The following is a 24,693-nucleotide window of genomic DNA, read 5'->3' as shown; positions in this document are numbered from 1 at the left end:
TCTTGGCTCCTCATACCACCTGCAGTTCCCAGGTGCACTTCCCACCTGCAGATGGTGGGTTTGTACTTTGAAAGGTTTGTGCCCATTCCTTTTTCTTTTTTAAAAAATTTATTAAAGTTCTCTTGGTTCACAAAGGTATGCGCAATATCTTTTTTTTTCAAGTTACATTTTCCCTAAGTCTGTTTCATTTGTTGAGACATTAGGGTTACATTAGGAAGAAAAAAGGGGGGAAGAGTTGGAGGGGGCGTTTGTGTCCATTACTGATACCTGATTACTGAAGCTCTTTCTGTGGTAGCTGATGTTGGATAAAACATGATATCACAGTTTCGAAAAATGAGCATGTGAAATCTGTCTCCACTAAGGCTTGCAATCCCATCTCATCTTACGATTTTGTTAAATCCTGGTTCTGTTGAGCGTTTTGTTTTGGCTTGAAATCTATTTTTGTCCCCAATTGTGTTAATATTGCTAATCTTTCTAAGGGGTGTGGGTGTGGGTGTGGGTGTGTGGGTGAGAGAGAGAGAGTGTGTGTTTTTAAGATAATAGAGAGTTCCAGGCCTTTCTTTGTTATTAACATACCCTCCTCTCTCTCTCTCTCTCTCTCTCTCTCTCTCTCTTTTTCCTCCTGGGTTTGTTGGTCATGGGGTTATTACATTTTGCAGGAATTAGTTTAAGCAGAATTTCAGAGAGAAATAGCTGCAAGGCTGCATCCCTACTCTCACTGGTGCACTTGGGTTTCTGTAGCATTAAAAACAGTTGCTAAGATGCCTGGGAAGCAGCATTCAATATCACTGCCACCATCGATTCTTAACTGCGGTGGCCCATAACCTTGGATGAGGCTGTCAGTTTAGTGGATCTCACTCCTGAGTAATGTACATAGGTTTGCAACCTTGGCCGTTTGCAGATATGACACCCTTAAATGCCACTTTCAGCCTCTTTCTTGCTATTTGTATTGCATTGCTTTGTTGGGATAGAAAACAAAAAGGGATGTAAAGTGAAAACTACATTGTAACCAATCTCATTACAGACTATAGAAATGCAACTAGCACTTCAGTGTCATTTCAAAAGACAAAGGGAGCTATTCTTCTTAACCAGTGTTTCCCAACCGGTGTTCCGCGGCACACTAGTGTGCCGCGAGACGTTGCCTGGTGTGCCCTGGGAGGGAGGCAGGCGAGTCGGGCGGCGAGAGGCGGGGCGGCGGCGGCGAGGAGAGGCCGCCCAGCGCGGGGCTCTCGCCGTCTGCCTGCCTGGCTGCCTGCGTGGCGCTGACGTCACGGGGCTGTAACGTGCCCCACATAGGCACACGCGGGGCGGCGAGCAAGCTCCCTCCCACATCCCATCGCCGGCTCTGCACCAGGCGGTAGAGCTCTGCGAAGTCGCTGCGCTGGAAGGCCAGCAGCGCGCGCGCCTTGGCCAGGCTCTCGCCCGCCTGCGCCTCCAGGCACGGCGCCTCGGCGGCAGGCGGCAGCGAGCCCAGGAAGCGGCCCAGCCGGCCGGGGTCGCCCGCCTGCAGCAGCGCCTCGCACCCGCACGAGACCTGCTCCGCCGAGAAGCGCGGCGAGCGCGGAGGATCGGGCGCGGCGGAGGCCAGCCCCGCGCTTGGAGAGGACGCAGCAGCCGTCGCCAAACCCGATCCTCCTCCTCCTGCTCCGCCGCCGTCCTCTGGCTCTCGGCCGGGAGGAGCCTGCGGCGACGGGGTGGGCGCCGAAGTTGGCAGAAGTTGGCGCGCCTCCTCGGCAGCGCCTTCGTCCTCCTCCTCCTGCCTCTGCTCTCCTCCGGCGGCGGGGGCGCGCCGCCCTCCCCAGCCGGGGGGCTCGGCGGGGCCCGCGGGGAAGGAGGCCATGTTCGTGGCGCGCGGGATCGCGGCCCCCCTCGCCCGCCTCCGGCCCGCTCCCCTCCCCCTGCGCGCTGCCCTAGCCGTGCGGGTCTCCTCCCCCTGCGCCGCCGTCCCCTTTCCACATCCTAGGAGCCGCGGTCCGCCTACCGCCCCTGGGCCGTGGCGCGGCTCCCAGCCTGGGCTGGCCTCCGCCTCCTGGGATGCGCGCCCACCCCCGCGGCCCCCCAAACTTCGGAGCAACTCTCCAGACGCTTCTCCCCCGCCTCGGTCTCCCTCCTTTCCACTTCTCTTCCCCCCTTCCTTCCCTCTTTCTTTCTCTTTCTCTCCCACCCGCCTTTCCTTCTATTAACTTTCCTTTCCCCTCCCTTCGTCCTTCCTACTTTTACTCCTGGGCTCCTCCCCCCTTTGCGCAGCCACAAATCAATCTCTCTTTTTTCCCTGCTCTCTCTTCTTTGCTCAGACGCAAAAAAGCGCCGCTTTTTGGAAATCCGGACTGCTGTCCCCGCTGAAACGATACTTTAAAAAAGGAAGAACCCACTGGCTCTTATTTCTGTTTAAAGCAGTAGATCCCGAACTCTTTTGGCCCACTGCCCCCTTGGTTCCACATCCCCCAGTGTCCCCTATGCTTACTCTATAGAAAGCATTACAGGGGTTAACGCGGCTCGCTAAGGAAGATATTAATAGAATTCTGCATTTGGGGGGAGAGTCATCTACCATTACCTTCTATGCTGTTACTATTTTTTTATTTTTTTTTTACATAAGTAAAAAGTGACCTTTCCCCATCTGGCATGGTGGTGTGCCTCGAGATTTTTTTCATGAAACAAGTGTGCCTTTGCCCAAAAAAGGTTGGGAAACACTGTTCTTAACAATAGCCCCCAAGTTCCATTGCAGCAAAATGCTGGGGCAGAAAGTCCAGATTTGTATTTCTTACAGGCAGTGTGTAGCCAAAATCATGTCTGTGGTGACCATCGTCCAGCTCGGCTTTCCCCTGTCTGTGGGTTATGGCCCACCAGTGGGTTGCAAAGGCTGTGCAAGTGAGTCACAGACTTTATAAGTAAATGCACAAGCCTGACAGCTGCTGAAGACCTACGGTCTGAAAACCATGTAATAATAAATCAACAGGTCTCCGTACTGAGTAAATGTGGACTTGTCAGTTGCCATACCAAGAAGCTGGGAAGTAGTAAAAAGTACATACACACAGGTAGGTAGCCGTGTTGGTCTGACACAGTAGAAATATATAAAAATAATAATAAAAAATTGTCCAGTAGCACCTTAGAGACCAACTAAGTTTGTTTTTGGTACGAGCTTTCGTGTGCATGCACACTTCAGATATGTTCTTGGTATGAGCTTTCGTGTGCATGAAGAAGTGTGCATGCACACGAAAGCTCATACCAAGAACAAACTTAGTTGGTCTCTAAGGTGCTACTGGACAATTTTATATATATATATATATATATATATATATATATATATATATATGCAGGTTTTGGTGTCCTCGGGTGTCTTCCCGTGTAAAAGATGGGGTGTCTAGGCGACGTTTCGACGAGGTCTCACTCGTCATCTTCAGGCTGGTGCTTTCGGCTTCTTGTTACTGGAACAGAGCAGGATCTCAGTGTTTGAGTTCCTATAAATACTGTTGAGGAGGTGTGTTGTATAGCCTCCAATGTTCTGGGCAGAGAGGAAGTTCCCAGGCTAGTGTGCCTTTTCTTCTTTTGTTCCTTAATTACTTGAGGGATATCTTGAGTGATTTCTTGAGTGATATCCTGAGTACCACTTAGGTGGGTCATTAGGTGTGGATTAGTTGCTAAGATTAGTTACCAGCCTGAAGATGACGAGTGAGACCTCGTCGAAACGTCGCCTAGACACCCCATCTTTTACACGGGAAGACACCCGAGGACACCAAAACCTGCATTCCTGTACCCGTGAAAATCTACGAAAGCAAATATATATATATATATATATAACCAGCCCTAGTGAGTCCTAATGGGGGACATTTGGTGTTGACTCCAGGCTTGGTGGGATCTTCCAGAAATGCATAGGTAGTTCTGCTGACATATTTTCTCTGGCTCTTCTTCTTCTTTTTAACCAAGGAAGGTCATATGTGAATCTTTAACCTCATTTGGCTGAGTATGCTAGTCTGGCATGAAGGAACAAGAGGCAGAAGCAATTTGGCACCTACACTCTGTCCTACATTGGTGCTTCCAGCCAATCAAGGTGCTGACCGCTGCATTCTAGCTATGGAATACCTTTCCTAAGGAGGGTTGCCTAGCACCATTTTCCTGGTCTTTTCAGTAGAAGACTTCTGTTCACCCAGGGTATTGCTGCATGGATCTGGGAAGGTTTTTTTCATTCACATCTCTGCTTCACAGCTTGATTGTTAAGTGATGGCCAGAATTTGGTTTCATTTATTAACATATCCTAATAACCGTGTTTCCATTTTATTACATTTGGACCTATCATTGGATAATTCTTCAATATATTCTCAGCTTGAAATCAGTTGTTCAGAAGAGGTTTAAACTCAAGTTGTGCTGGTCTAGGTTGACATAAGCATGTAATTATTTAAGTGAATCTGTCCTGTATAAATATGGCTCCATGTGCCCTGTGCTTTAATGGTATGCTGATTTTCTCCCCTCTCTTTCCAAATTTTGTGGCAGATACTGAGGGAGTGCTGAGTGACATAAAATTACACTTTTTATGGTCGTTTTGAAAGCACATCCTGTCCTTGTAAAACATTGAAAGGCATTTTGTTTTCATTAGAGCTGTGTGAGTAGGTTTTAACAAGCAAGTATTAACCAAGCAATTTGGAGATAACATTTGCAGCACAGCAGAGTGCTAGCAGTACAAATTTAATGGCAGCAATTGTCCTAAAAATCTGGGAGAGATTTCAGTGCAAAAAGGAGAAAGAGCTGGGTACCGAAGACAGAACACATGAAGGAAAGTGGGTTGTAAGAGGTGCTGGATAGGATCTCGTTCCCAGGAAGTAACAAAAAGCTAGTTTTTCTGCAATATCCTAAAACTATCTGAGGCTGCAATTCTATACCCACTTTCCTGGGAGTATGCCTCACTTAAATCCAGAGGACTTACAGTGCAATCGTATGCATGTCTGTATAGAAGTAAGAGACTGAACACCCATATAATGTGGCCAGAATGTATATATTGGAAGCATTTTTATGATAAATTTGAGCTCCATCTGATGACTGTGGGCATAAAAGATGTGGCTTCATGATGTTTTGACAGCAGTTATGTATGCTCTTTATGGTGTATCTAACCTCTCCAATCAAGCCTGTGCTGTTTCCCCATGTGTCTGCATGGATTGGAGCAACATGATCTGTGCAGGATCTGTACAGGAGGCTCTATTGTAGTGATGTGGGAACTTTACCCAAGTACCTTAACTTCTCTTATAGGAATCTACCATACTTCTGACTTAGCCCAAAGTGCTGAATCAGAAAAGCAGGATGTTATTGTGCAGGCAAGTCATTTGTTTAATGACAGCAGTAACTGGTTTTTCACAAAATGCCCCACCATTGGTACCCATGGCAGTGTTTCTGTACATAGGATGCTTAGTGCTAAGGTTTAGTCTTATTATGAGTTAAGTTTATAAGTGCTGCAACTGGATTTTTGTATAGACTGAGCCAATCCTGATTGTACTGGATTTGATAACTGTTACGCTACATTTGCCTTCAGCTCTGCTGAATGAAGTACTGTACTATTGCCTCTGGTCTATTTTTGGGGGAACTCTGCTGAACTCTGCAATGTGTTTAAGGTTTTCCTCCACATGTATGACATACAAATGACAACGTATGAAAATATGGTGTAAAGCTTTGGGGTCTCAGGACTTGAAGAAAGTACTGGCCCTACTTGTTGGTATTCCTTCTGCATATGTCCATGCAGAAGTAGGCTTGGCCTTCTGTCCAAGCTAGAATACAATTTTGGCTCTTACATTTTCATAACAGAATGCTCATTCTGCCATCAGTGGCGGACTCTGGGCTCTCAAATTTTAGTGGCACCCTGTGTGACACTAAAATTTGGCACCTCCTGCTTCTTGTGCTCCATTCTACAGCTTGGTTGTATCACCCCCTGCAATGTGCCACCCAGTGCGACTGCACCAGTTGCACTACCCTAAAACTGCCTCTGTTGCCATCTTCATGTTTGGTCTCTGTAGTTTATTGCTCACTCTTAAATTCTCAAAAGCAAGTTACTGTTTTACATATACTTGCTGGAGAACTTTGTAGTGAGCTGACTAGGATCCAGTCAATGTCCATATAACAGTTAAAGCATTTTGTGTATGTGCTAGCTTCTTTGACAGGTACACTGTACATTCTTTCAGATGTTCTAGGCTGTATCCATGTATCATCAGAAAGCTAACTGTTTGGAGTTAATTAATTCAATTCCACATAGAATTGCTTTTACAGGAGAGGGGCCACTAGGGGCGCATCGGAAGATGGCTGACAATAACATCTCTCCGACCCACACAAGGTAATTAGGAGGCTGTGATGGGAGTAAATAGCCTCCCTACCCGCCAAGGTTGTGGGGGGGGGGGCTGCCCTTGCCTGCTGTGCCCTACACCACCCCCAAACTTGTGGGGATGGGGGCACTAGGCAGAAAGCCCTTGTGTGGATCTCAGCGCTCCTGGATGCTGTCTCTGATCCGCGCCTCTAGCTGCAATAAGTTCAAAAGAAACAATTAGGAGGAAGCGAATGCACATATTTCAAGGAAGGAGGGGGAGTAAAGACTGCTAACTGAAGAGATCTCTGATAAACAAGACGGGTTGGAGGAACAAGAGTCAATCGTGAGAAGATCACCAAGGCTCGGTATGGCAAAGGGACTGGATGGGGGAGGGGGGGAAACTTTCCTTTCTTTCCTTTATGTGATTAAACAAGAATCCCCCCCCCCCCAAGTCAGAAATGCCATTTTAATGACTTAAGCTGTGGATTTATGTCTGTGTGGAGATAATTTTCTAACCAAAACATGTTTCAAGAAGATCGTGGAAAATATAAGAGCTTTGGAATGATGCAGTTAAAAATACCGTCACCATGTTGGCAAGTTCTGTCGGAGGACTTAAGTCTGGGAGGAGGAACAGAGCTGTTTTTATATTATGGGTGAGACTCCTCAGAGGGACTTAAGAGCGACAGATCGGTGAGATTAATGATGGAAAGAGCGATGTTATTTATGAAAGCGATGATATATGGAAACCATCTTGATATGAGGATTGGACGAACGGAAAAATTCACACAGGATTATAATTGGTGTTTATCTGCTTAAGGAGATTATCAGAAGAGATCATAAAGAAAAAAATTAAAAAATATACGAACAAGATGAGATGTGGAAACAGCAAGAGAAGACTGGATAGAATTATGAACATTATTTGGACTGATTTGTATATTAACGCAGTAGCAAGAAGATGATCGGAATCCCCCTTCGGAACTTGAAATATGGGTCCCCTCAACAAAAATTTAAAATTCGGCTTTGTAATTCGGAATTTATGTGATGTGATTTGATTTGATTGGTCGGCTAATAAAAATTATTAAAAAAAAAAAGAATTTCTTTTACAGGATTGAGGCTTAGTGTCATGCCCTTTGCCTTTCTGGATGACCACTATTGGGCACAGCATTTCTGTATTTTGCAAAACAGCTGTAGAGGTGTTATTCATTATATTACTTAGTGCCATCTATATAACTATCCCCCCCCCCCCCCAGCCACAACTCAGTTCTAGCACCTCTCAGGAGGTCGTCATTGCCAATATAAGAGACCAAGGGAGGCACTCATGGTGAGTTCTGGCACCTCTTTTTCTAGTAAAATAGCATTGTAACTATCCTTCTGAAAAAAATATATGTTTGAGTTTAGCCACAGGAAAACTTTTGTGACACAATGTGAGTTTGTGTACTTTTTCCTGTTAGGTGAGAAAAATTATGTTACTTTGCATACTACTCTATTTGTGGTGGCAGCCGGGAAATTAAGAGCCAGGTTTGTGTCTTGACACTGAATACCTTTTTGTCTAAATAATAACAGCTCCTCCAGTATTAGGTGAGGTGACACTTTTTGACTCTCTTAAAGGCAACAGGGACCACTGCTTACAACTATTGTAGTATTTTGTTACATAGATATTCATGAAAGGGTTAACGTTGATATTATTTCCAGTAAAAAGTACAAATTTACAGAACTCTTGTCAAATAATGGCTGCCTGTATTAGAAGTTTTTGTTCATTAATCTTCATGGTGTGATCATTTTTTGCTCTTAGCATCTCAGCTCCTTGCCTTGGATTTTGAGTCATGGTAGCATGTGTTCAACAAGCCTTGAAAATGGAAAAGCAGGTAGAAAAAATAAACAAAACATGAAATTCACCAGCTGAAATGGATTAGCTGAAAGGCAATTCTGCATTCCTTACCCTGGCACTTGCCTTTTTAGGAATTCTCTAACATTGTCTTTCTTGCACTTGGAGATTCTACAAGAAGTACTTTTCCTGTCAACACATCCAGTTAAAACAGTTTTTTCTTTTCTCTTCCATTCCAGTGACTTATTAATTAGCGCTGTCATAGTACCTGGAAGAGCCAAATGAAATAACAGTCTCTTTGCTAGGTACTGTGCTTAAATATAAAAATTATAGTCCCCGTTGTCAGTAACCTATAATCAAAACACTTAAAGCAATCAAAGGAAACAGGCTAATTATTTTAGTAGGTAAAACTTCTTGATATTCACAAGACTGCATAATATTGGTTGTTTAGTCCTTAACAAAGATATAGACATACACGCTCTAAATAGAATGTATGGATCATGTATATTAAACGATATGCAGTTTATTTTTAAATAAATAAATGAAACTTGGTTCAAGGAGAAGGGAAAAACGAGCTTCTCTTGTTTTTTGTTTCCTTTTAAGAAGAGTATTTAGAGTGGAGTAGCAATAGCAATGCTTTTAAACATACAATGCTGAAATATATATATATATATATATATATACATGACCACCACCTATCCCATATTTTACGCAACCTTTGGGAGTAATCTGCATTCATTTATTTTCCGCATGTATTCTAAGATTTGCAGTGATACCCCCAGCCTTGTAAGTTTAATGATTGCAGGAACATGTGGTGGTAGAAAACAAAACCTGGAGTCTCGTTTTGTGGGCTTCACATGGTGTACAGAAAGTTATTTAAAGAGCCATTCTGTGCCCAGGCTTCTGCATTTTGTCTGCCCTTGCTTCTCATGGTGAATGTGCTGCTGCTGCCACTGCCGCCCTCTGTGGAGCAACTACCAGGACGGTCCCTTGTCTGGGCTGACCCAAAACATTTCCTTGCCTAAGGTGAAGGATGAGATCCCACCCCTTCACGTTCCTTATGCAGAAGGTGACTGGCCTGAGACTGTGGAGTCTCACGTCAACACTGGCAGCAGGACAGTGTCCTCCAGCGCACCTGACGGCACCAGGCTAGTTTCAGTGGCCTGTGTCCTCCCCCCCCCTTTGCTGCTTATCCTTGTCCTTTACCATCTCCCTCAGTCTGCCCAACGGTGGGGCCAGCACTTACCCACACTCAGCCCTTATGCTCCAGCCTCGGTGTGTGGGAGAAGGCTGGGAGTTGACTCGCAGCTTTGTGAGACTGAGCCGCCCTGGGTTTCAGCTTTCAGGAGACACTGACAAGTTCATTTCCTGTGACGGGAGCTGTTATAACATTTGTCTAGCTGCCTGGTATGACAGATTGGAAATGAGAGACAGTCTTCTTTGCTGCTAGTGTGCACGCTGTTGATGTTGCCTGAGACGTTGAATAAATTTCTTGTTGGGGGGCACAGCCAATAAGAGCCGGAGTAATTTTCCTTACCAAAGCAGGGACCGCGTACTTAGAAAGTGAGTGTTGGGAAAGACAACCAGAGTTCTCAATGATCTTGGTGTGAAGTGCTGACAGGATAGCTACAATCCACTTCCTAAACCATGCGAAGAGAAGGAACTTTTTGTAGTAAGCTCAGTGAATACAAAGACTGACTTTAGCTCTTGCTTGGTGGTAGTAATTTCTGCTGGGCAAATGACATTTCTGACACCTAGGCTGTGGGTGGCAAAAGCCACTTTCCTGTGGTATTGAGTAGAGCCCCAACTCCAAGAGCACCAAGCCCCCTGACAGGTGTTTATGCACAATTAAGGAAACATCTTCTATAATAGTGTATGATTTGTGATTTTAGGGTGGAGGGATTTTTTTCTTTTTATTGTATATATTTATATTGTGTGTGTATATGTGTATGTGTATGAAACTGCAATATGCAAGTATTTATGAATAAGAATAAAAACAATCCATTATTTACAAACAAATCTTTAAAGCAGGGACATTCTTACTGTGTTTTGTGTATGAGAGTTTAAACTTTTAAAATGACCTAGGAAGACACGAGTGCTCTAAACGCTTCCTTAGACCCTTAGAAGAGTGCCATAAATTAAAGCAGCCCTCTGGATGTTTTGAGCTATAACTCCCATCATAGAATCAGAATTATAGAGCTGGAAGGGACCCTGAAGGGACCTCCAATGGGCAGGGACAATTGGAAGTGTAGTCTGAAACATCTGGAGAGCACCCCCAGGTTGGGAATGGCTGAGTTAGAGGTATAGAACAAGCACAATTCATCTTTGATGTTTCTAGTTATAGAATCTGTTCAACCAAGGTCCAGAAAAGTCCCTGGTTGAACACATCCTACAGAAATGGGTTTGGTGTCTGTTGAGAGTCCAGGGCTGTAACTCTTTTAAGGAAAAACAAAACCTAGCAGTCATCAGGAGTATGTTTTGCAGCAATGTAGTACAAATCTAGAAACACATCAGATTTCATCTGAATGAGAGTATGAGTTGCATGGGATAACATCAATCTTTAAAAAAATCACCATGAAAATAAGCAAAGCAGTATAAGCAGTCTATTTATCCCTGCAGTCCGATGCAAAACATGCAGACTCAAGTAGGAAAAATAGTCTTGCTGGGGTTATAGAATGGCAAAAGCATCGCTTTCAGTGAGTAAAATTAGGAGGCAAACTGTTCTTAAGGGATGAGGGAGTGCTGAGCTTACATGGTTCTCTTTGGATATCTTTTCTCTTATTTGCAGAGTGTGCTCTTACTTGTACATAACTCTTTGATGCTAAGAATTCACAGGTGGGTCCTGGATACAACCATTCATCAGAGAGCTTGTCCTTTTGTGCTGATTTCCCCAGGATCTCTGTGTGTTCCTAATCGGTGTCCAATAGTGTTGTGCTGTCAAAGAGGGATGTCGGTTTCAGAGCAATTAGCTCCTTTCTGCCCAGGAGGGTGCAAGACTGCTCTGGAATACTCTCCCACTGCACTTCAGAGTCACAACTGCTGATTAGTCTTTCCCAGAAAGCAGTATTCCAAATGTATGTAGTAGCTAAGTAGTCGTTCCCTACCTACAGGGGGGGGGGGGAATACACAGTATATATATTTTGATGTTATAGCTAGACAACAGTTTTTATGGTAAATCACAGGCATAGATTTAGTTGCTGAAGAGATTGCACCAGGGCAGCATTAAAACCAGGCATGACATAATACTGTGAAGTTGAAATTGTCTAGGAAGGCAATTCCTTAAGAAGTATGTGGCTGCCTGGGGAGTGTATAGGGAATCCTGTTGTAAAGTTGCATCTGAAGGTTCCTTGTGAATGTGAGTTCTTTCCTTTCTGAAGATGCCCATAATTCATTGGTGGCCATGTTGTATTCTTTCGAATGTACTTTTATCCGATGCCCTGTCCTGATGCCAGCTGTTTGATGGAAACTACTGAGAGCCTAGTACTACTTGGCTAGAGCAGAATGAGAGAACAGCTGCCTGCAGCCATGCTGCCCTTCTGGGCGCTGGCTGCCAGAATGCTTGCTTTCATGAGCATGGATGTCAACAGAGCAAAGATGAGACGTCAGTTTTGAGGACTTTCTCAGCATGGAGCTGAACCTGTCTTCCAGATAGGCTTTAAAAAATTGTGAAATAATATCCCTCTTAAAACCAGGAACCACTGGGCACAAACACTACATAGCATGTAACACTAAATAGTTTGACATGGTGCTGGCTGTGCTCTTGAGTCTAAATGGAACCATGCGTTGGTGATGCACCATTTAGTTATGGCAGCCAAGGCACAGCTCCGAGGCACTGATGCGCACAAAGTCAAAACTGTTGGAGGGTGTTAATTGGTCTACCCACATCTTGAGTTTCTCTGAGCTTCCTGCTGAAGAACTGTTCTGTAGTCCAGGGGCCTTCACACTGTGTTTCAGGGGAACCCTTAGGTTTTTAGGAAGCTTATCCAGAGTTTTTCAGTGCCTATGTACATAATGGCAGACAAGGTTCCCTGAGAGACAGCTTGTCTCCTGTCATCGGTCATCTCTTACAGTGGGAGTTGGGAATCTGTGGCTCTCCAGGTGGTGTTGACTCTAACTCCACCATTCCCAACCACCATGACCGAATGGTCAGGAATGATGGGAGCTGTAGTCCAGCAACATAAGAAGGGTCACATCTTCCCCATCCATCTGACACCAGAATTTCACCAACACACTATGACAGCGAGGCCAAACAAGCCTGGTCAACAGTCCATGTAGACTGTGAGTGTGTGGCCTCTGCAACATGCAGAGTTTTTCTTTGACAGATAAATGCAAAATGTTTCACAATATCTGCTGTAATTAATGCTATGGAATGCTTGGGCTCAGAATCCTGAGGTGCAACTTAGGGTCAAAGTTCATATGACTGGCAGTCAATTATTCTTCCTCCCCTCAGTTTTCTTTCTGAACAGGAAGCAATTGCAGAAAGTCAGGAATAGAAGATTGGCAGGGAGAGGAGATGCTTCATGTTACAGACTCCGCTAACCCAGAAATAGTACCTCAGGTTAAGAACTTTGCTTCAGGATGAGAACAGAAATTGCACCGTGGCAGCGGCAGGAGGCCCCATTAGCTAAAATGCATAGCTATCAAGTGTCCCTTATTTGAAGGGACAGTCCCTTATTCCAGGGCCATGTCCCGCTGCTGTCCCTTATTGATGGATGTCCCTTAAATGTCCCTTAAATGATGTCCCTTAAATTTCAAAGGAAGCGGCTTCTCTCCCTCCCTCCCTGCCTGCCAGGGCGGAGGGAGGCTCCAACTGTGTTGCTTGGCTGTGTTGCTCACCCAATAAGAAGTCTAAGAACAACTGGGGGGTGGAGCTTGCATGCCTTGTGTGTGGCTAGTTAATGCAAGCTGAGGGGTTTTTTGAATGCTGGACGCCATGTTGTTGCACGTGCTGCTGCAAACTTTGCAGTGCAAAGCCAGGCCTGGGAGCCATCTTAAGTTGAGGTTGCATAGGCCTTGTGGTGCATGTGATTCAGATTCTATTCAGTTGAACCTCTGGTTACAAAGTTGGTTGGACAGTGTTCTCGGAGCTACCAGCATGAGTTTGACCAGACTGCAGGAGGACAGGAAGACTGGAGTGCCTGGAACAGGTGAGGCTGCAGGTCCCTTATTTTGGCTGCTGGTCCCTTATTTTCAAGGCTGCTGGTCCCTTATTTTCAAATCTGTAAGTTGACAGCTATGAAAATGGTACCTCATGTTAGGAACAGTTTCAGGTTAAGAACGGACCTCCAGAACGAATTAAGTTCTTAACCCAAGGTACCACTGTACTTTTCAGCAGCAATTGGCCAGAAGAGAAAAGTTTGAGCAGAACAATAATATTCCCTCAGCGCCCTGACTCCGGAGTGTGTTTTCAGCTTCCCGCTCCTGCTTTTTATTTTAAAACAACATAATAAAAGGAAAGAATTTTGGAACTGTCCATCACACATTTGTTTAGCCCTAGGAAACCCAACTTTGCTCTTCATGGGCCTTTGTTGCATGGCATTTGATTGGGCAAGTAGAAAGTAAGAGGAGTCGAGGGGTATTTGGGGAAAAAAATAGATTTTTTTGTTAAAGACACTGTGTTTCTCTTTCGACAAGTATTCATATGCCACTTGTAACAAAGCAACCAATCGTGTAGAAGTTTCAGCAAACTATGGTTGCAGAAGAAGAGTAACACATAAATGAATCTTGTCATAGTTTGCTGTGTCCAGAGAGGTGTGAAGCCTGTGAAATCAATGCAGAATCCACGTGTCTGTCATACATAACATTCCCAAACCATACAGCAGCAAGCAAATGGAAAGCAATGCTTCTGGAGAAGGGTGAGTGTGCATGACTTGCATAGACAACCTCCCCAGTGCCCATTCAGCTCCTAGGGGCTCCTCTGCAGCAGTGCTGGTGAAGTGGGGAGGAGCACAGTGCTGGTCATTTGTGGGTTCCACCCATGTGACCTGAAGCTTTTGATGTTATTTGAGAAATGTGGGAAAAGTACAAACTGCAGCAGCTCTGAGTGGAAGAATGCTTGAAGGGAACCTTTCATTTCTTTTACCCCTCAGGGTGTATAGTGCAAGTCTGTCAACAATCTTATTTCAAACTTTCCATTCAAAAATCTGTGTGTACTCTGAATCATAGACTTGTAGATTTGGAAGGGACCCTGGGGGTCATCTAGTCCAACCCTCTGCAGTGCAGGGATATGCAGTTGGTCTGTATGAGGATTGAACCTGCAACCTTGGCGTCATCAGCGACGGTCTCTATAACCGACTGAGCTAACCAGTAGGTTCAAATAGCAGTCTATATAAGGAGACAATAAGTTAATGTGATGTCCTCATTGGAACATCACCAAAATGTTTTGATTTTTGTGCTAAGTCTGATGCAAGTGGGTCTTGGGAGCTTTATCTCTTGGAAACACCACTGCTGCTAAAAGGTGTAAATATAATTGGGAGGCCCTGCTGTAGAATGTGAAAGAAATAAGCCAAAAGAGGATATTGGAAAGGGCCGGCTCTAGAAGGTGACGGAATATGTAGCAGCAGAGGGGAGACCACATAGATAATTTATAAATCTGTAGAGACGGCTGTCTGTAAGTTTAGACACAGTGTCTTTTATTTGGAGGCAAAGTCAATAGTCAAGACTTGTCTGTTAACCATGATTCTGCAGTTATTGATGGGGGTAGGTTTAAGTCCCACATTGCGTGTCTTAACCTTTTTCTCTAGGATGAAAAGTGAGAGAAGGAATGAAACAGGCACACTGATGCTGATTTAGACTTAATTTCTGAAACGTGCAGTTGTGTTTTCTAACACCAACACAGCAAGGGAGGGGTAGTGCTTTCAGACTGGAAAACCTCTCGTGTAGATATGAATTAGCAATGTCTGCCATCGAAAAATGTCCGAGGGGTGAGTCATGGGCTCCCTTCATTTTTTCCACCACGCAGTGAAAATTAACATTTTCTGGAGCTTGAAAATCCCACAATCTTTAGAGTCTTTTCTGGAGGGTTTTAATTAGATGTTGAGTGAATTTCTCAGTCTTTTATGTGAGCATTTTCAAAACACAGGGAAGAATTCTTTTTATGATCACTTTTGCTTAGTGATGTTCAGTGAAGCTGCATGGGCTAATGTGTGGCCTGTGTGTGCACTTGCCAATGTCATGCTGCTCACAGTAATGGATATGTGCTTGCCGAAGCTCCACCCAGTTGGCTTTGACTTGCAGCGCACATTTTCAGAAGAGGTCTATGATCCATTAGCAGCAGGGAGCTCGGGGCTATTTGCTGGCCAAGGCTGGGACAACATGCTGCTGCAGCTGATTTGAAGAAAACTTGCACAGTACAACTCCTGGCATTCCTGCGTTTTAGCATGTCCTTTTTCATAACCAGCTCCACTGTTTTAAAAGAAAATGAGTGTCAGTGACAATGAAGTGGAAGAAGGCAGGCAGGCACAGGAAGCTGCCTTATACCAAGCTAGACCGTTTGCTCATTGACCATTTGTTCACCTAGGTCAGTGTTGTGGGTAACTTTTGGCCTTCCAGATGTTGCTGAACTACATTTTGCACCAGCAAGCATGGTGAACAGAAGTTCAGCAACATCTGGAGGGCCAAAGGTTACCCACACATAGTCTATAGCGGCTGGTAGTGACTCTGTAAGGTTGGAACATGGGGCTTTCAACTTGCAGAGAATGTGCTCTGCTGCTGAGCTACAGTCCTTTCTCCACATGTGTGTTTTCACACAAAGGCATGGAGGAGCATTTTTTCATTCTCTGTCTCCTGGAAGTCTGATCCACGGAGAGCCATATTGCCAGTGACACCTCCGTAATCAGGCTTCTAGAATTCAGGTGCCACGACTTAAATTTACCACATTGTCTTCCAGGAGCCAACTTGAGACTGAATCAGTGTATGGGCTAAATTACAAACAGATGTCAAGGTAAGCTGCTATAAAATGCGCACATATGCCAGGGCTTTCTTGTTCTTGGAGTGCCACAATAGAGAGAAAATAAGGAGCAACATTTAAAATAGTCAAAGGCTAGTAGAAAAGCAAAGATTTATCTTTGAAATTATATATCTTGCTGATTCACTTTCTTTATTATAATAATTTAAATAGAAAAATGATATCTAGTGGTAAAGTTTACTGTGAAATTCATTAATCATCATTTCTGCAGAGCAGCAGGAACATCTTCCTCTTCAGCATTAGATGATAATTATTCAATAGTATTGGAGGTGGGCAGAGGAAATTTGGTTGAAGAGGAAAAAAGCCTTGTTTACTTTATCTTCCCATCCCATACAAGTCAATGGGTTGGAGAAATTGAGCAAACTGGACAGCTTCTAGTCTATTTAAAGGAAGCTCTTGTAGAAACTGACTGAATATGCTGGAGCAGAATCAAACCCCATATTTTAAAATGTTATCCCCCCCCCCCAAGCATGAAACCATTTTTTAAATGCCAGTTGTGAGGGACTTTTGTGAGTACTCATAAGGATAGTCCGCTTACTTGGTAGGCGGCATTGCGGCCAGGCATCAGGCCCCGCAGGATCTGGCTGGGAGTGGAAATCAACGCCCTCCTTGTCACTGTTTGGCTGTGTTGCCAGTGCCAGGCGGGGCCCAGGGGCAGCCCTCACTGTCCAATCAGCACCGGTGGGGGGGCGTGGCCATGGGAAATTTAAACCACATCGCGGCCAGGAGACTGTCCTCTTGCGTCCCTTTGCCCGATCTTCTACCCACCCATCTCTTTTTATGCTTTGCCTTGATATGACCTTGCTATGGACAAATGTTGGCTGCCATATTTTGGGACCAGGCAGGATTTTTTCCACTTGGCAAATTGACTCCAGCCATTTGGTTTTCGCCGACCTCGTAGCAATTGTGAGGTTAGCCATTGGGTAAGCTTTGTTTGGGGGGGGGATGTTGTAGCCTCCACCTGCCCCTCCTCATTAAGGGTATCTTGTTAAAGGGATCCGGGAGTGTGGATTCTGTCCAATGCCCAGATCTGGGCTAGGGGTATGGCCCTTGGGGACCCCTCGGGCTGCCCCTATTCAGTGTTGTCTGATTGTTAACCTAAAGCTGTTTTAGCAAAGAGATGCAATATGCAGAGTGGTGATTTATACTAGGAAACTACCAATGGGGAATGAAGAGTAGTTTGCTGGTGGTGGCGGGTAACACAGAGGGATTTCCTTGTGCTCCCACCACTCAAATCTCACCCCCTTCAATTAATTTGTTTCTACAAAGATACCCCTATGTTGTGTTCACATGTATTTAAAATTGCCTACTTCTTTAAAGGGCCATTCTACTCATGATACTAAGATTCCCTGTTCTTCCCAAAAGGGACTTAAAGATTTGTCAGACAGCTAAGTCCTCTCAGAGAACACATCATATTAACTTCATTAATTTCCTTCATAAAATGAAAAGGCTTTATGGGATATCTTACTGAGTTTCCTCATTGCTTGTTTGATTTACAGCCTGGCAAAATGTCAGAGACAACAATCTGGCCTTGTATAACAAGGGCTGGGAACATTCTGTTACCTAGTTTCTACCTAGGTTTTCTAAACCCCTGAAAACTATTTCAGTTTAGCACCTGAAACTGCCAAATGTTTTTGGCTAAGGTCCTCAAATTGGCGAACACTAAAACTACAACAAACACAAAAATACAATAAACCAATCCAATAAATATAAAATAGCAGAAATTATAAAATAGCAGAAAGCAGGTGCACCGCGAATCACATGTTATGCATTCATGAGTTGCACGTGTGCTTTCCCCACAAACTCAAATGCCATCCACAAACAGTTGCCCAATCAGTAGACTTTTCCCTAGAAACAGCTACAGATGTGGCAAAATCTCTACAGTTGCTCTCTAGGATAGGGCTAGTTGCTCAACCTTCTGGCTCCTCAACAGGCTGATGTTTCCCAGGGCCGGGGGCAGTAAAGAAGTGCTTGAGAGGCTACAGTTGGCATTCACCTTGCAGCCAGCCATGGTCTTCTTACTGCTACCTGCCTCCTCTCCTGTCATGTTGAGATTCCAAGGGCCTCTTGCTCATCACATTCCTCAGCTGTTTACAGTACCAACTGTACAGCTGGAGAGTGGGGAGGGCATCTGTAGATTGCACGGAAGGTGACTGAGGAGATGGGATGCCATATGTGAGCTGGTGCATCCTAAGCAAAATAACTCTATAGTAATTAAAAGAGAATGCACCACTGAAGTACTGTTTTCTCCAGCTCTTGATCAAACATCTGGCTCAGTATGACACCAAATGCTTTTTATGGGACCAGTATTAGATTGCTTGGATTTGGTGAGAGACCTTGTATTCATTTGTAAAAGTTAATACCAGTGATATAAAGCCACTGATAATTTGTTATGCCAATGGTGCTTGTCACCTGTGATGTTCGAGTGTCTTTTGATTTAATTTCCGGAAGGGGAGGTGCCAAAGCTGAAGACTGTTTTCTTTGGTGGGCTGAAATTTGCCAGGCATGCAGAGTGATGGAAATGCAAGAGCTGCCAGGATTGGAACCTGAGATAAGAGCTGAGCATATCTCAGAGGAGGGCTCAGAGGAAAACACTGGATGTTTGGGCCACATATATGTAGCCCAGTAGGGCCAGGGTCTGTGTCAAGGAAGCTACAACAGTGATTTTGGGAAATTCAAGCAGGAATGCAGACAGGTAGACAAGGGGATCAGAGGCCCAGGAGCTTGGCAAGCAGGGAGGCTGGAGAGAGGGATATTCTTTTGTAAATACTTAGGCATGTACTCCTTCTAATATGCTATGAACAAACTTTCCTTGATGAGAATATCATCCTTTATTGACAGGGATGGCACAGTTCTGTTTTGAAACTAGGACCTCTTAGGGTAACTTTACACATGATGATGCTGTGAAAATAAAAGTAGAGGAAAACCAGGAACAGATTGCACTGTAACTGGAAAGGATGGTAAAAGTACTAAAAGATAGACAATCCAGGGGGAAATGAAAATATATTCTCATGGCACTAAAAATGCTGCATTGTAGTTGCCAGGTGAGTCTCTCTAGGGAGAAAAAGAAGAAGAGTTTGGACTTGATAGCCCACCTTTCACTCCCCTTAAGGAGTCTCAAAGCGGCTAACAATCTCCTTTCCCTTCCTCCCCCACAACAAACACTCTGTGAGGTGAGTGGAGCTGAGAGACTTCAAAGAAGTGTGACTGGCCCAAGGTCACCCAGCAGCTGCATGTGGAGGAGCGGGGATGCGAATCTGGTTCATCAGATTATGAGTCCACCACTCTTAACCACTACACCATGCTGGCTCCGTACACCAAGCTGGGAGGGTATTCCACAACTGGGGACCCACTACTAAAAAGGCCCTCCCTTTTATTGTTGTTGTTGTTGTTTAGTCGTGTCCGACTCTTCGTGACCCCATGGATCAGAGCACGCCAGGCACTCCTGTCTTCCACTGCCTCCCGCAGTTTGGTCAGACTCATGTTTGTAGCTTCAAGAACACCATCCAACCATCTCGTCCTCTGTCGTCCCCTTCTCCTTGTGCCCTCCATCTTTCCCAACATCATGGTCTTTTCCAGGGAATCTTGTCTTCTCATGAGGTGGCCAAAGTATTGGAGCCTCAGCTTCACAATCTGTCCTTGCAGTGAGCACTCAGGGCTGATTTCCTGAAGAATGGATACGTTTGGTCTTCTTGCAGTCCATGGGACTCTCAAGAGTCTTCTCCAGCACCATAATTCAAAAGCATCAATTCTTCGGCGATCAGTCTTCTTTATGGTCCAGCTCTCACTTCCATACATCACTACTGGGAAAACCATGGCTTTAACTATACGGACCTTTGTTGGCAAGGTGATGTCTCTGCTTTTTAAGATACTGTCTAAGTTTGCCATCGCCTTTCTCCCAAGGAGCAGGCGTCTTTTAATTTCATAACTACTGTCACCATCTGCAGTAATCATGGAGCCCAAGACCTGCTATACTTCATTTGTATTTTGTTTTGTTTTGTAAGAGAACAATATGTTTGTTACAACTCTAGTATAAAGGGCTGCACATGGAATAGAAACATAATGGGAAAAGATGTGAAAACTGGATGCATCCATCTGCTGTATTAGAGAATTACCATGTTAAAATCATGTGTCTTAATCTCATGCCCGCTTTCCTTCCTTCTTTCTCCTCCTTCTTCTTTGAACAGTTGCACAAGAGAGGACCAATATTGCCTTGCACCTTTGGAGGCTGTCTCTGACATCATTCACAGACATCTTTACCCTGGTGAGTTTCCATAACTTTATAATAGTCAGGGCAGCTAAAGTATTTTTAAAAGCAGGATTTTGTTTACTTCATATTTGTTCTGCAGTAATAACCCACTTAAACTTTTATTGAACAGCTTGGAAAGACCAAAGTTGGAAATTCAGATTGCTGTCTTGAATCTCCTAGTGGTGGTCTGTTCTAGCAGCTTTCAAATGGAAGCCATTTATGTACCTATGTGTTTGATCATTCTTAGAACAAAGCTGTTCTTCATAATGACACCTTTAATGGTGCTCTCGTTCTTCACATGTGAATACAAATCATTTGCTTAAAATAAGGGAAAAACTTACGGGGTGGACATGAAACATGTATGATTAGACATCTCCCTTTATAAGTGTTAAAACAAAACTGGGCAAAGCAAAAAGAAGTGGAGCAAAACGGTAGGGAAATAGTCCTGCAATGACTTCAGTATAGTAGACATTTAATAGATTTTTCTTTCCATCTATCACTTCTGTTCTATGAAATCTTCAAAACGTTAATGCTTTGATTTCACCCCTTTTCAGAGGCTCTTGAGAGATTCCATGGGTTTTGGTCCCTGATTTATCCTCTTAGCCTCCTTTGAAAATACTAAGGAAATGTTTTTTCCTCTTTTTCTAGCCTTTATGAAACGATTCATTGACCTCTGTCAGTTTTCTGATCTCTTCCAGCCAATAAATCAGTGGAACATACAGAGCCATCGTAAAGCATTAAATCTTTCAAAATGCAGTTTAATGGTGGTGTTTTCCTCCAGTGTACACAGCAGACATCTGTGCTCCCTGTGTTTATATTGCCATCTATCTTTTGGTCAATTTAAAAAACTTCAATGAGTTACAGTGCTCTTGGATCTGAACTCCTCGCTGTGCGTTCATCTTCCTAACACCCTTGTAATGTAAGGATGGGCCATTTTCAGCTTACATCTGGGAATAGAGCCATAGAATGAGGGAATTCAGCCACTAGTCCTGGAGGTGTAGGAAACTGGAAATGAATTTCTGGAGTTCCAGTTGAGTACCTCTTAGTCTTGGGACTGCATTGCTGTATTTGCCTAGAATCTGGAGAATGTATTTGAGTGTGCCCACAAATGTGTGTGCAGGCCCATAAATACATGAAATACCATGTAAGAAATGCCTATGTTTCCATCTAACAAGAACACCATATTTATAATTTGTATATTAATTTATATTTTTCTATGGGACTACAGCATTTAAAAAGAAAATAAATTAAAACCTTAACCTTTCGGTTGTTACCTTTATTTTAAACAAATAAAAACCCCTAAACCCATAGAATTGTAGAGTTGAAAGGGACCCTGAAGGTCATATAATCCAACCCCTTGCAATGCACGAATATCATTTATAGCATCTATGAGAGATGGCCATCCAACCTCTGCTTAAAAACCTCCAATGAAGGAGACTCCACAACCTCTGGACAGAGTCTGTTCCACTGTTGAACAGCTCTTACAGTCAGAAGGCTCTTTCTGATGTTTAATGCGAATCTCCTTTCTTGTAACTTGAATCCTGCATTCATTTACCTGGGAGTAAATCCCAATGGATGCAGGGGATCTTAATTTTGAGTATACATGCATTTTCACAGTTTATAGACTGTCCCGCATTGCAAACTAGGGTTTTCCAAAAACCTTCATTCTTCTCCCCATTTAGTTTAGTTTAGTTTAAAGGAAGAGTTCTAATGCTAGCTTGCTACTTTGCAACTTTCAATTGTTCCTTATACAGGTGTTGCTATACTGCTGCTGGGTTGTTGCTGTTTTGAGCTGTGTTTTTAATCGGCACACCTGACATTTAAGCTTGGAAACATGCAGAGACATGGGAGGCAGTGGGATATCAGGATGTGCTGCACTTGCTGTTTCAATATGTCTTGTCCTGCCATGTTTTCTCTTCACTTTCACAAGCTCAGCTGGCTTCCCAGTGTCCCTGTGCCTAGATAGAATTCATATATGCTTATATATTGTATATATTACAGTAGACATTGTGTGTGTATGTGGGAAAATGTGTGTGCGCGTGCGTGCGTATGTAATATGTATTGCTTGTGAACAGTAATGCCATAACAAAAGTTCTTTCTAAAGGTAGTACGACACTAGGATAACCTTCTGTAAATGTGCCACTATTCCTCTAACATAGCAAATGTCATTTTGTGTGGTATATGGGTGCCCATGGTGATGGAAGTAGTTTTGCCATATAATACGTTTCTTTTTCAGCTGTTAATGGCAGCTCACATATCTAAACCTTTAATTTTGCCTTACTTATTGATTTATGCATACATAGTTCAAGAAAGTAAAGCAACTTGCATACCAACATAAGAAGAGTCCTTTTGCAGCAGACCAAAGGCCCACGCGGCCTAGCATCCTGTTCTCACAGTGGCTAAGTAGATGACTATGGGAAGCCTACAAGAAGGACTTGAGTGCAACAGAGTTTTTTGCTTATGCTTCCCAGCAACTGATACTCAGAGGAATACCACCTCTTGATATTGGAGGTGGTATACAACCATCAAAACTAGTAGCCATTGAAAGCCTTGTCATCCATGAATCTGGCTAGCCTCCTTTTAAAGCTGTCCGAATTGTCAGCCATTACTACATTTTGTGCTAGCAAATTCTGTAATTTTCCCCTGCGCTTTTTTTTAAATGTGAAGAAGTCCGTCCTTTTGTCTGTCCTAATTTTCTAGCTTTCAAGTCCCCCATCGATTTCTCACCCAAGCCGGCTACAGAGCCTGGTTGCTTTCAAGAATTCGAAAACTCACTTGAACCTGAAGAGTGCTAGGGCATGTATGGCTCGTTTTCCGTGTTTCATTTGAAGTCAGGCCGTTGAGCTTTCTTTGAGTTTGCATTGAGCAGAAGTTAATTGCCTTGATTCAGAAGAAGTTTTAAAAGGTGCCTGCCTTTTGAGGCAGATAAAACAAAGGCGAGAGCCTTTGCCAGAGCTGGCTGGCTCTGCTTTTCCAGCACACGACAACATCCTGTTGCAGGTGCTTCTTTTTACCCCCCCCCCACCTCCATTAATCTCACAGACTCTAGTCCTGTTTTTGTGAGATATTGATCCTTAGAAAAAATTGTGATCATAAGCCTTTCCCCAGTATAACTTAGGAAGGAAAGGTAACTGACTGACAATAGTCTGTTGTGCATGTAAGTGGTCTTTATTTATATACCACTGTATCATAAAAAATATACCGCAGCAGTTTATTACTATATAAAACCAAACCATAGTATAAAATCATAAAAAGTTAAAAAAGCAAAAGAATTAAAAGCAAGCATCAGCAGACCATTGTGGGCGTTGTACTCCTAATTGTCTGTATATGCCTGGCAAAATAGAAAAATTGTCAACAGACATTTAATAGTTGGCATGGAAGGTGCCCACTGAATCTCTTTTGGCAGAGTGTTCCACAGGACTGGGCTGGTGACACTAAAGGCTCAGTTTCTAGTCATCATCAAATGATAACAACCAGAGAGCCTCCTGCTTGTGGGATTTAATGGAATTCTCCATGTACACTAATTTATATGTGCATGAGAGTCTGGTCCATGAATACCTGGGCCCTCTTTGACAGTGTACCTTGATTCTTACTGTATCTGCATATCTGGGAGAGGTTCACACACATTCCTTCATCTAATTAGATTTCATTAATATAGACTGGGCTGGCATATTCTTCTAGGATCAGATGAGAGGTTGTATGCACCAGGGATGGGGAAGCTGTCACCGTCCAGGTGCTGGACTACAGTTGCCACCAACCTCAGCCAGCCAATAGTCAAGAGATGACTGGAGTCCAACAACATCTGGTGGGCCATAGGTCGTCCATAGAATAATATCATATAGGACCATCTTTCCATTAAATGACTGGGCGTCTCTTAGCAGGACCCCTAGGGCTGAGAGAACTGCAACTAAGTATTCAAAGTTATTGCTTCCCCAACCCAATCACCACCTGCTTGTTACTACTAATATGGTGGCTGCTCCTTCCTAGCTCCATAATCCTTTCACATTCCCTCCTAAGCACATTCATGGTCTTCAAGATGAATAAGTTCCCAAGATAAAACACAATGGGGAATTCAGGATAAAAGACAAATATCATAGCCCCTGATCTCCCCAGCAGCTGCCCATTAAAAAGACTTGATCCTGGAAGACTTGCTATGGCGTTTCTAACTTTCCCCAAAGCTCTGATGTGCCACTTGTTTGTACCATTGCCAGAGGTAATCTGGACCTCCCAGCAGCAATTATGGGAAGCAAAGGGAGATGTCAGGAAAAATAGTCCTCCCCATAGGCCCCAGGTGTCTCGGTAGCTACACTGGTCTTTCAGACTGCTTCTTGGTCTAAAACCTTCTCCTCTGCTGTCAAGTCCACCATACTAAC

The 24,693-nt window shown here is 43.9% G+C and overlaps 1 protein-coding gene across 8 annotated transcripts in view; it reads left to right on the top strand.

The window, feature by feature from the left end:
* Positions 1–24,693, top strand: part of TSPAN4 (tetraspanin 4) — a 506,481-nt gene that overhangs the window by 91,170 nt on the left and 390,618 nt on the right. For 5 of the 8 annotated variants that reach the window (XM_077931590.1, XM_077931619.1, XM_077931611.1 and 2 more), the window contains one exon: positions 20,259–20,335. The exons of 2 other annotated variants lie outside the window; for them this stretch is intronic. Coding sequence is in view for 1 of the 6 variants with exons in the window: in XM_077931595.1 (XP_077787721.1) it covers positions 16,040–16,047; positions 20,259–20,335 (85 nt within the window). In the remaining 5 variants the exon portion in view is untranslated. Of the gene's footprint in view, positions 1–15,956; positions 16,048–20,258; positions 20,336–24,693 lie in introns of those variants that run through there. One more of the 8 variants, XM_077931595.1, reaches the window with a different exon arrangement.

This window comes from Podarcis muralis, chromosome 1, assembly GCF_964188315.1.
Source record: "Podarcis muralis chromosome 1, rPodMur119.hap1.1, whole genome shotgun sequence".
Classification (NCBI taxonomy): Eukaryota; Metazoa; Chordata; class Lepidosauria; order Squamata; family Lacertidae; genus Podarcis; species Podarcis muralis.
Note: the sequence above shows the minus strand (reverse complement) of the source record. Positions and strands in the feature narration are given on the sequence as shown.